The sequence below is a fragment of the Anolis sagrei genome, chromosome X, assembly GCF_037176765.1.
Source record: "Anolis sagrei isolate rAnoSag1 chromosome X, rAnoSag1.mat, whole genome shotgun sequence".
Classification (NCBI taxonomy): Eukaryota; Metazoa; Chordata; class Lepidosauria; order Squamata; family Dactyloidae; genus Anolis; species Anolis sagrei.
Window position 1 is genome coordinate 80,899,642 of NC_090034.1, and position 13,007 is coordinate 80,912,648.

General features: G+C 43.1%; 1 protein-coding gene across 2 annotated transcripts in view; it reads left to right on the top strand.

The window, feature by feature from the left end:
• Nucleotides 1-13,007, top strand: part of KIAA0319L (KIAA0319 like) — a 119,067-nt gene that overhangs the window by 13,830 nt on the left and 92,230 nt on the right. For both annotated transcript variants that reach the window (XM_060784176.2, XM_060784177.2), the window contains exon 2: nucleotides 932-1,098. In XM_060784176.2, coding sequence (XP_060640159.2) covers nucleotides 957-1,098 — 142 coding nt within the window. In that variant the 5' untranslated portion in view covers nucleotides 932-956. The remainder of the gene's footprint in view (nucleotides 1-931; nucleotides 1,099-13,007) is intronic.

Sequence of the window (13,007 nt, forward strand, 5' to 3'; positions counted from 1 at the left end):
GCGTAAAATTATAAATAACTTGCATATAAGCCAAGGGGGTCTTTTTCAGCCTAAAAAAGGGCTGAAAAATTCATCTTATACTCAAGTATATATGGTATTTCCAATTAGATTACTTAGGACTTATGGTTTTGTTCCTCATCTGAATATCAATTTCCTTTCACCAGAAAGAGTGGAAAGGCTCGCTGTTGGTTTGACCAATAGTAATGTGATATGTGTCCTTTGGAATGATTTTGCATCTGAATCGCTCGCCTCCTGTTTTCTTGATGTTTTTTTGGCTGGTGCCAAGCAGTGCAAATAAGCAAAGAGTGCCTTTTAGTTCCACCTGCTTAGCAGATGATTTGTTGATGTTTCTTTTATATCCAGGTAGAACTGGCTGGCTACTGCCTCTGCAATAGTGAATGTTTTCAAAGTAGTGAGCTCTCAACACTGCACCTTTTAAAAATAATTGGGTTGGCAGTGTTCACTTGGAATGCAGGTTTGCTTGTATTGGGTATTTTTGGAAGCAGTTGTGTCGCCAAATGTGGGCTTGTTTCTGAGCTTACTGTTCTCATGTATGAAAGCAGCTGGCTGTCAGCGAAGCAGTGCCAAAAAAGCAGCTTTCGAGGCTTGTGTGGGTAAATGCTATGGAGGATTGACTGACAACGTCTCTTCATATAGTTTCCCAATATTTGAAGTTTGGCAGATCTTATAGCTCACAAAATGGCCTTTGGGCTGAAGTAAAATTGGGCCCAAGATGCAATTGAAGTAACTAGATGTGATTTGTGAAAGATACCTTTAATGATAGATTATGAATGCTGCTCCACCTCTCCCCCGCCCCCCAGTTATGTATGCACTTTTGTGTATGGAAGGTGTGGCTATGTGAAAGAGGGAGGGGGGATAACTTCATCTTTTCCTGAAGGTCAAATCTACCTTTTTGTTTGTTTGTTTATAGAGTTCTGGGCCTGTCCACAAAGGTCATGGAGAAGAGATTAGAAGACAACTTTGGCACCAGCTCTCTGAACACACTGGGAGACATCGTAGCAAAAGCTTTCAGGTGTTTGGGCCATCTTCATTTGCTCTACATGTGTGCCTGCCTCAATGCCCTCTCGTCCTATACAGGTGACAGTTAACAATTCTCTATCTAAGAGTTTTCAGAATATCATTGGACAAATATATGTTTAACCTCATTTGAAAGACTGTCTGGTTCCAAACTGCCAGTATAGATGAGTAAATAGATATGGACGTTAGCATTTTGTATTTATATGGGATTGCAGTTGCAAATTACAGAAATATGATTTCTGATGCTTATTTAAAAAGTCATACAATGTCAAAAATTCTGTAGTATTGAACCTGGTGGTGCAGCAGTTTAAACCACTGAGCTGCTGAGCTTGTTGACCGAAAGGTCGTAGATTTGAATCCAGGGAGCAGTGTGAACTCCCCATTAGCCCCAGCTTCTACCAACGTAGCAGTTTGAAAACATGCAAACGTGAGTAGAGCAATAGGTACCACTCCGGCGGGAAGGTAACGGCACTCCATGTAGTCATACCACTCATATGACCTTGGAGATGTTTATGGCAATGCCGGCTCTTTGGCTTAGAAATAGAGATGAGCACCAACCCCAGAGTCAGACATGATTAGACTTAGTGTCAGGGGAAAACCTTTACTTTACTGAACCTTGACCCCATCTTCATCTGCTTTTCATATGTGCAGTTTATTTATTTACTTCACTTATATACCGCTTTTCTCACCCCAGTTTCCAAAGCATGTTTAAGGGGATTGGAGTTTCCCGCTTGAGATGTCTTGTTATGGTGGCACCTTTCTCCAGGACGCCTTTAGACCATCTGTGTGCCTAAGGTTTCACATTGTCGCTTACCCATTTGTGAAATGCAAAGCTCTAAATAAGGAACTGTATTTTTCCTAAGAGTTGGAGTGCATTTCTTCAGGTATAAAGCAGTGCCATGTTTGTATGTTTCATTATAGTATTTGCTGGTGTTTCACATAAGACTGCTTTCTGTACTACAACACAATGTATGTTTTGGAAGAAAAAGCAGTCAATACTATATCAGTGTACTAGGCATAGTTATTACAATCTGTGCATTTTGAACCTAAGCATTGTTCAGAAAGAAGCATGAAAAATATCCTTAAGTGAAATGGTTTTCATTCTGTATGACAAGGCAGAGGCCCTCCTGGTCAGTTGTAAGGCAGATCAGGGTATAGGGTGGCAACCTGTGATGGACGGGGTTACACTCCCTTTGAGGACTCAGGTCCGCAGTTTGGGGATCCTTCTGGACTCATTGCTAAGCCTGGAGGCCCAGGTGTCAGTGGTGGCCAGGAGGTCCTTTGCACAATTAAAACTTGTGCACCAACTGTGCTTGTACCTAGAGAAACCAGACTTGGCCATGGTGGTCCACGCCTTGGTTACATCCCACCTAGACTACTGTAACGGGTTCTACATGGGGGCTGCCCCTGAAGAGTGCACAGAAACTTCAATTAGTCCAAAGAGCTGCAGCTAGATTACTTAGAGGAGCTGGACCTAGAGAGCGGACAACCCCTCTGCTATATCACCTGCACTGGCTACCAACTTGTTTCCAAGCCCAATTCAAGGTGCTGGTTTTGACCTTTAACGCCCTAAACAGTTCAGGTCCAACTTATTTATCTGACCACATCTCATCTTACCAACCAGCCTGCTCTTTAAGATCTTCTGGTGCAGCCTTACTCTCACTTCCACCACCGTTGCAAATGTGACTGACATTGATGAGGGAGAGGGCATTTTGAGTGGCCACCCCAACCCTGTAGAACAGCCTCCCAAAAGTAATTCAAAAGTTCCCTCCCTTTTTTCTTTCAAGAACCAATTAAAAACGTTCCTGTTTAGACATGCCTTTAGTGAAGGAAACTAAGCTGGAGTAATAAGAAACACCATAATGTTTATGGACTGGAACAAGGTGCAATATAATCTGATATTATGCCACAAGAATGTGAATGTATATTATTGTTGTTTTAAACTGTTTATTTTATGATGTTTTATACTTATCATCAATGTACTTGGATTGTCGAAGGCTTTCATGAATGGAATCACTGAGTTGTTGGGAGTTTTACAGGCTGTATGGCCATGTTCCAGAAGCATTCGCTCCTGACGTTTTGCCTGCATCTATGGCAGGCATCCTTAGAGATTGTGAGGTCACCTGTGAGGTGACCTCACAACCTCTGAGGATGTCTGCCATTAATGCAGGCAAAATGTCAGGAGCAAATGCTTCTGGAACATAACCATGCAGCCCGGAAAACTCACAATAATCTGATGTATTTGGATTGTTGTTTACATGATTTTAATATTTTGTAAGCAACTTTGGGTCTCATGTGGGAGAAATGCGGGATATAAAGAGTTGTTGTTGTTATTATTATTTTACTGACAACTTTATCATCATCATCATCATTTGAAACACAACAAGATGAGTACATTGCAAACAAGGGTCACTATGCTGGTTGTTGTATTGGATCACACGTCAGACACTTCCCAAGTGTCTAGGACTGTGCACTGTCGAATAATGCGTGCAGATCCGAGTAGGGTGGCTTTTTGCAGCAGATAGATGGTAATTTTGCCAGTGCCAATTGTGTTTAAGTGCAGTCCAAGGCCTTTAGGCACTGCACCAAGTGTGCCAATCACCACTGGGACCACCTTTACTGGCTTGTGCCAGTCTTTGCAGTTCAATCTTTGTATCGTGTCAGCTTTTCCAGTTGTTTCTCTATTAAATAATAATAACTATTATTATTATTATTATTATTATTATTATTATTATGCCTTTTTGAGGGAAGGAACACTCAGTGCTTAAATATTGTTCTGAAATGAGGAATATGCTTTATTCTGATTGAGAATAATTGAAAGTTTCTTAAAAATGGGAAGAAATAGTGGGATAATTAAGCCAAATCAAAATAATAGTAATTTCATGGATACAAATGTTCTCAAGTTCTCAAGTAATAGGGGTGGAATGAGCTGTTCCCTTTTAAACTACCTTTCTATTTGGCAAGCTTAGAGCATTAAAAAAAAGCAAAAAACAAAAACAGAGTACAGGGAGCACTTATTCTGACATAGTTGCATTTGATCTCATTGGATTAGTAGTTAGTGAAAGCTCTCCCTTTTTCTCCTGGGCTGTTGCTCTAGTCTCTGTAATTATCCTTTCCTATCTCTGACATTTGGCAAGGGGGAAATTTGATTAAGCTGATGTGCAGCAAGTGAGTCATTAATCTCCGGCTTGGGGTACACATAAGATGGTTGACTTAAAATGCTGGGTTTGTTATTGGTTGGATATTACGGGAGAGGGTTGAGGAGTGTAAGCAGTAATCATTGTGTTTTTGGTGGGAATGTTGCTACCAGTTTGCATTGTTTTACTGAGATTAGTTTCCTGTTCCCTGTGCTTTAAGAGTTATGCTTCAGAGACAGTTGCTCTTTTAGTTTCTTATCCACGGCCACAGTATTTCAGGGACTGTTCAGGTACAGATATGAGCCATGGTATTGGGTAGTCATACCCTGAAACAGCAGGTTTTCTTATACAACACATTATTTTCTTTCTTTCTCCCCTCCTTGCACCCTGAAATTTTAAGATTTCTATGGTAGAAAGTGCTTAGAGCTGCATATCCTTGTTTTAATTTAAATGTTTACACACATGATGTCAGTGTTAAAGGGTCACACCCCCCTCTACCCGGTTTGCAATACACACTAGGCCCCAGAGTTTATTTGCTGAATGAGTTTGAGCAGTTCCTGTAAATCATACAGTTATTTTCTTTAGGGAGCATATTTCCATGGCCAGCTTTCTTTGGGCTCCAAGAACACATCCAGAGGTTGCCACCAAACTTCAGATCAAAGCTTCTCAACCTGGATGTCGGGACCCTGGGGGGGGGGGGGGGTCAAAAAGGAACACAGTATTTCTGTTGGTCATGGGGATGTTGTGTGGAAGGTTTAACCCAATTCTATCGTTGGTGGGATTCAGAATGCTCTTTGATTGTAGGTGAACTATAAATTCCAGAAATTACAACTCCCAAATGTCAAGGTCTATTTTCCCCAAACTCCAGTGTTCCCATTTGGGCATATTGAGGATTTGTGCCAGGTTTAGTCCAGATCTATAAATCCCAGCAACTGTTAGTCTATATGTGGGCATACTGAGTATCCGTACCAAGTTTGGTCCAGATCCATCATTGTTTGAGTCCACAGTACTGTCTGGATGTAGGTGAACTACAACTCCAAAACTCAAGGTGAATGCCCACCAAACCCTTTTGAGTATTTTCTATTGGTCATGGGATTTCTGTGTGCCAAGTTTGGTTCGATTCCATTGTTGGTGGAGTTCAGAAAGCTCTTTGATTGTAGGTGAACTATAAATCCCAGCAACTACAACTCCCAAATGACAAATCCAACCCCACCAATATTCAAATTTGGGCGCATCGGGTATTTGTGCCAAAATTGATCCAGTGATTGAAAATACATCCTGCATATCAGATATTTACATTATGATTCATAACAGTAGCAAAATTACAGTTATGAAGTAGCAACGAAAATAATTTTATGGTTCAGGGTCACCAAAACATGAGGAACTGTATTAAGGGGTTGCGGTATTAGGAAGGTTGAGAAGCAGTGCTTTAGATTCCGTTGCTGTATTTTTGTAGAAATTCCCCTGGCTCCCTGTAGAGTAGTGTGATGGTTCTCCATAGCAGCTGGAAAGCAGGAAGGGAAATAAGAAGGAACAGGATGAAAAAAAAAAAAAGAATACAGATTGAGTCCCCAGTATCTAAAATGCTGGGGACCAAATATTTTTCAGCTTCTGGTTTTGGGGGGAATTTGGTGTTGTCTGTATTTGCTTACTCCATACAGAAGCCTTTTGCAAACCGATTCTTCCCCTCTCTCCCTCTTCTCTTTCTCCTGTCAAATTTCTGACAGTGGTAGAGCAGTGGAAAAACTCAGCAGGTGCTGGATTTGTGACTAGCCCCCTTTCCTCCAAGGTGGGATTGAGAGGGTATTTCAGGTTTTGGATAAGGGAGTTTTAACCAGTAATAATAATCTTCTGCAGTACCCGAATGTGGATTGCATCACACAAAGTGTGGATTGTTGACTGACTGGCTTTAAAGGCAGTGGTACGCTTTTCAAGGGAGTATTTTATACGTATCACAAAAATTGTCATTTTCTGCATGTAGTCCACTTATGGTTTTTCCCCCCGGTTAGAATAATTATGCTTGCATACTAAATTGGTGCACTCTTGTCTTTTTCTTACACCCCCCTCCTCCGGACCGCTTTCTTTGGGTCATGAATATTGGACAAATGGGTATTGTCTAGTTGTTACAATGTGGTGCCTTGCAAAGCCCCCATTGTTCTCAAGCAACAGCATGTTTGCGAATCAGTCCTCTCAGTGTTAACAGTGAATTTTGAGTGAAAGGATTCAGGAATGTGGCCCTACTCTGCATGTGTTTGAGAGCACAACTCACTATATATATTTATTTACAGTATTTATAGTATTTTTCTTTATAGCAGCCTTGTAGTGTAGTTCACGATCATCTTTGATTTATAGATCCAAAAGACAATCTGCGACATAGATATTTGATATCAGGGAGCATACAAACCCCTTGTTGCGCCAGCTCCACTGGCTGCCAGTTTGCTACTGGGCCCAATTCAAAATGCTGGCTTTGGCCTATAAAGCCCTAAACTGTTCTGGCCCAACTTACCTGTCTGAACGTATCTCCCCTTATGAACCACTGAGGACTTTAAGATCATCTGGGGAGGCCCTGCTCTCGGTCCCGCCTTCGTCACAAGCACGTTTGGCAGGAATGAGAGACAGGGCCTTCTCAGTGGTGGCCCCTTGGCTATGGAACGCCCTTCCTAGGGAGATCAGATTTGCTCCTTCCCTCTTGACGTTTCAGAGGCAAGTTAAAACGTGGCTATTCGAGCAAGCGTTTACAAATACAGAGTAGCTAATATAAGAAATCGAATTACCTGACAATGGAACTGGACAATGCTTGAGAATAATGAGACGCTGATGTTGTTTTTATTGCTTTTGTGATGTCTTATACTGTTTAATGTTTTTATCTATATTATGTTTATGTATACTGATTAGTTGGAAACCGCCTTGAGTCGCCAATTGGCTTTTTTTTTTTTTTGTCGTGTCAGGAGCAACTTGAGAAACTGCAAGTCGCTTCTGGTGTGAGAGAATTGGCCGTCTGCAAGGACGTTGCCCAGGGGACGCCTGGATGATTTTGATGTTTTTATCATCCTTGTGGGAGGCTTCTTTCATGTCCCCACATGAGGAGCTGGAGCTGATAGAGGGAGCTCATCCACCTCTCCCTGGATTCGAACCTGCGACCTTTTGGTCTTCAGTCCTGCCGTCACAAGGGTTTAACCCACTGCGCTACCGGGGGCTCGCCAATTGGCTGAGAAAGGCGGTATACAAACACAGTAAACAAACAAACACCCTCCCCAAAGACATTAGTCTAGCACCCATGTTGGCAGTCTTCAGGAAGAATCTGAAGACCTGGCTATTCCGATGTGCCTTTCCGGAATAGGATAATCTCCAGCACTACGTCCCAGAAGCACTTTATTAGAGTTTAAGACTCTCTGCACATTGCACTTGCCCGGCAATCCAACATACCACCTGCCACACCCAGCACTTTTTTACCTGTACCCATTACTGGCCCGGCCCAGGTTTTTATTGCATAATGATGTAATGCTTTGTTATTGCTTATGTTTTAATTTGCTTTAAATTGTATTGTTATTGTTTTGCTGTTGTTGTGTTGAGGCCTTGGCCTTTGTAAGCTGCATCGAGTCCTGCGGGAGATGCTAGCGGGGTAAAAATAAAGTTTAATAATAATAATAAAAATAAATAAATAAATAAATAAGAGAAACATTTCTATTTCAATGGAAAGGAGGAAATCATGAAAATGAACAAAATCTGGCTGCCAGTATTAAAAAACTCTAAAATCAGGACAGTAAATAAAGAACAACACACAGAAAACAGGGGAATTCCAGACAGGAAACAATCAGGGCAGATAACACCTCCAACAAAGGATTTCTCAGGCAGGAAGCAGCCAGGCTTTGAAGCTGCAAGGCTATTCAATGCTAATCAAGGTGGCCAATGGCAACATTCACACTTGCCTCAAACAGACAAGAGTTCTTTCTCCCACCCTGGACATTAATCTACAGATATGTTAACCCCACTTGCTTATTTTCCAACAGACCTCGCAACCTCTGAGGATGCTTCCATAGATATGGATTAAATGTCAGGAGAGAGTGCTTCTGGAACATGGCCATACAGCCCAGAAAACTCACAGCAACCCATAGACATTTCTCTTTCAAATCTTTTAAGTACCTACATATTTTGCTGTGAAAGTGCTTGATTCATATCATCATGGTCTTCCAGCCAGCGTTTGGTTGTCACGTTTCTCAGGTCAGACTGAGTAGCCCTTTAACAATGCTCTGCCATACTTCAGGAACTGGATTTTCTTTGTCAGGTTCTCATCCCTTGATCAGAAAGTTGAATCGTGAATGGGTTTTGGCATTAATGCGACTTGATTGTTTCAACAAATTCAGACTTTTGCTTCCAGCTTCTGCTTGCTTTTCTTTCTGCTCGCATCTTTTCTGTAATAACATAAACAAAACAGAAGTGGAGAGTTTGGAGAAAGATTGCCACAAATAAATAACCGTATTCTGTGGGGCCTGGTTTTGGCATATGAGTCATACCTGAGATTATAACAGGTTGGCAGAGTTGCCTAGGAATCCACTTGGAGATTTCTGTGGGTAAAACAACGTTGTTGTTATTTAGTAAATTTAGGGACACTCTGTCTCAGATGTTGGTAAAGGTTGGCAAACTTGGACCAGAAAGCCAGTGTGGTGAATAGTAGAATTAGGGAAGCCAAGACTTAGGAGTTGAGGTCCAACTCTTAAGATCCGTTTGTTTGTCCTAGGTTTGCATACATTCCCAGTTTTATGATCTGTTTTTTCTTTTGACCATGGATTGTATGCTTGTGTGCATGAGTATGTTTTAAAAGCCCTTCAATTTCTCTTCCTTTGAAACACAACTCATCTGTTAAATCAACACTTGATGCTGAAAAGCATGTTTCCTTTCAATTGTGGCTGTCAGGGCCGTTTCTTCAGGGACATCCAAGCAGTCTTGGCTTTGTTCTGTGAGCAGAGAGAGGCTCAGCGTGAAGCTTCCTGCTTCATTTTTTGTTGGAGTGCTTTGCAATCACGTGTCCGCACTGTGTGCTACCCCCCACTGCCTCCAATCAGAGGTTTTTGAAAACCTTGAGAGAGACTTGCGGTTCATGTGTGCAGATACATGTGTTTGGCAAACTCTTTTCCCAGTCGGGGGCACGTCAACTTACAAACGTTAAAGCAGATACTGCTTTTAAAGAGTCATGCAGGAATTAAGATACAGTCAAATTGTCAATCGAATTGGAAAGCATGTCACTTAAAAAGAAAAACAACCAATATAGTTTTACAGCACGTTTTGAAAGATCTTTTTGCTTTAAAACAGCGTTTCTCAATCTAGGGGTTGGGACCCTTGGGAGGGGTTGCGAGGGGGTTTCAGAGAGGTTGCCAAAGACCATTTAAAAACATATATTTCTGATTGTCTTAGGAGAAGGCTGAAGATCTCTTCACCTGTCCTCTCTCTTTCAGGAAACAGAGGGCAAAAGCCCTCCTCCGCTGTGATTGGCCAGCCTCTCAGCCAAGGGGAGGGCTGTTTCTGAGACTCCAAATGGGGAGGGGAGAGCAGGCATCCTTGGCACATTGTAGCATGGTGCGCATGAGCGGGTGAGGGAGAGCATGCGAGGCTGGAGGGAGGCTCACACCAACAAATCTCTTCAAGACATGGGAGTTCTGTGTGTTGGTGGAGTTCAGAGTGCTCTTTGAGTGTAGGTGAACTATAAATCCCAGCAACTTCAAATGCCAAGGTATATTTTAACCAAACTCCACCAGTGTTCACATTTGGCATATTGAGGATTCATGCCAAGTTTGGTCCAGATCCATCATTGTTTGAGTCCACAGTGAATTTTAACTCCCAAACTCAAGGTCAATGTCCACCAATCCCTTCCAGTTTACTTAGGCGATCCCTCGTTTTCCGACTAGGATTGTCTTCCAATATTCTTGTGGGTCCGTATGTGGCTGTGGAGCCCTATTCTTGCTCTTCATCTTCTTCCGCAGTGAGGGCATTGGTTTCCAGGTGGGAGGCGGTCTCGGTCGGGGTTAGCTTGACGCGCCTTCCTCTTGGCACGCTTCTCCCTTTTGCCCTCCATTCATGCATCTTCAAATTCTGCAGCACTGCTGGTCACAGCTGACCTCCAGCTGGAGCGGTCAAGGGCCAGGGCTTCTCAGTTCTCTGTGTCCATGCCAGAGTTTTTAAGGTTGGCTTTGAGCCGATCTTTCAATCTCTTTTCCTGTCCACCAACATTCCGTTTTCTGTTCTTGAGTTCGGAGTAGAGCAACTGCTTTGGGAGATGGTGGTTGGGCATCCGGAATACGTGTCCGGTCCAGCGGAGTTGATGGCAGAGGACCATCGCTTCAATGCTGGTGGTCTTTGTTTCTTCCAGCACACTGACGTTTGTCCGCCTGTCTTCCCAAGAGATTTGCAGGATTTTCCGGAGGCAGCGCTGATGGAATCATTCCAGGAGTTGCTTGTGATGTCTGTAGACAGTCCACGTCTCACAGGCATATAGCAGGGTTGGGAGGACAATAGCTCTATAAACAAGCACCTTGGTATCCCTACGGATGTCCCGGTCCTCAAACACACTCTGCTTCATTCGGAAAAATGCTGCGCTTGCAGAGTTCAGGCAGTGTTGTATTTCGGTGCCGATGTTGACTTTGGTGGAGAGGTGGCTGCCAAGGTAGTGGAAATGATCAACATTTTCTAATGTTACACCATTAAGCTGTATCACTGGCATTGGAGAGGGGTTGGCTGGTGTCTGCTGGAACAGCACCTTGGTTTTTTCAATGTTCAATGACAGACTGAGCTTCTTGTATGCTTCTGCAAAGGTGTTTAGAGTGGCTTGTAGATCTTCTTCTGAATGCGCACAGACGACATTGTCATCAGCATACTGGAGTTCTATAACAGCTGTTGTTGTAACCTTGGTTTTGGCTTTCAGTCTTTTTGTTGATCATGGGAGTTCTGTGTGCCAAGTTTGGTTCAATTCCATGGCTGGTGAAGTTCAGAATGCTCTTTGATTGTGGGTGAACTATAAATCCCAGCAACTACAACTCCCAAATGACAAAACCACCCCACAACCCCTCCAGTATTCAAATTTGGACGCATCAGGTATTTGTGCCAAATTTGGTCCAGTGAATGAAAATACATCCTGCATATCAGATATTTACATTACAATTCATAACGATAGTAAAATGACAGTTATGAAGTAGCAACAAAAATAATTTTAGGGTTGGGGATTGCCACAACATGAGGAACTGTATTAAGGGGTCGTGGCATTAGGAAGGTTGAGAACAACTACCTTGAGCAATCATCTTAAGGATCTTCTGAGGCAGAAGGGTCTATATGACTATGGAAGGATAGCAAAGACGGTCCAATTTAACCCATTTAGGAGAAGATTTCTGAAGCCTGGCCAAGCCCCCAAAGCCCCCTCTCCCTTGTTCACAGAATCACATAATCCTCTTGTTGGCAAAGAACGCACGGACCATTTAATCCAACCCCCTGCTCTGCAGGAAAAGCACAATCAAAGCACCCCTGACAGGAGATCATCCAGTTTCTGTTTCGAAGCCTTCAAAGAATGAGCTTCCACCACACTCCGAGGTGGAGAGTTCCACTGTTGAACAGCTCATACAGTCAGGAAGTTCTTCCTAAAGTTCAGGTGGAATCTGCTTCCCTGTACTTTGAGCCCATTCCTCCATTGAATCCTAGTCTCCCGAGCAACGGAAAATAAGCCTGCTTCCTTTCCCATATGACATCCTTTCAAAACATGGCAATCTTTTCTCTTCTCAACCTTCACTACAGGCTACACACACCCAGCTCTCTTCCTTCTAGATCAGGCATGGGCAAACATTCTAACTTTGGGCTTCAGGATGGGCCGGAGCAGGGCGGGCAGGCTAGGAGGGGATTCTTCCCAAGCCCCCTCCCTGCCCTTTCCTCTCCTTGCTCTTCTCTTTCAGAGGCAGAAAGTGAAGGAAAGATGGGGAAACGTTTGGATCCCAAAAGGGTTGTCCTTATTCAGGATGAGATGGTGGACGGGAGAGAGAAAATGTATCCATGAGACCCTGTTTTATCTACTCATGATATAGAATCCTAGACCTGGAAGAGTCCCTCAAGGGCCATCCAGTCCAACTCCCTGCCATGCAAGAGGGTACAATCAAAGCACTCCCGAGAAACTGCCTCTGCTGAAAAGCCTCCAGAGAAGGAGACTCCACCACACTCTGAGGCAGCCTATTTAATTAATTAATTAATTTCAAACATTTCCATCCCATCCTTCTCAACCCCTGAGGGGGGACTCAGGGCAGCTTACAAATGACAGCCATTATGTGCCGACAATAACATCAATCACATTACAAAACAAATTGACACTTAGGTGAACAACAGGATTACAAATATACATTAAAATATCCAGAATAAAACATTAACAAATTGAAATATTAAAACAGCGCCAAGTCCAAATCACAGATCCTATGCCAGTCTCCAGGAAGTTCTTCCTAATCTTTTCAGTCAAATCTCTTTCCCTGCTATTTGAGCCCATTGCTTCCTTGTGCCCTGGTCTCTAAAGCAAGAGAAAATTAGTTTTTTTCCCCCCCTTCTCCTCCTCCTCCTCCTCCTCCTCCTCCTCCTCCTCTTCCTCTTCTTCAGTGGGACACCCTTTTAAATCTTGAAACATGGTTCTTATGTTCCCTCTCTACCTTCTCTTCTTTCAGTTAAACATTAAACCAGGAGGAACGGAGGAAGGAAAAAGAGAAGGAAGGGGGAGAGAGAAGGATGGATGGATGGATGGATGGATGGAAGGAAGGAAGGAAGGAAGGAAGGAAGGAAGGAGGGGTGGAAGAGCAGGGAAGGGAGGGTGGAGGA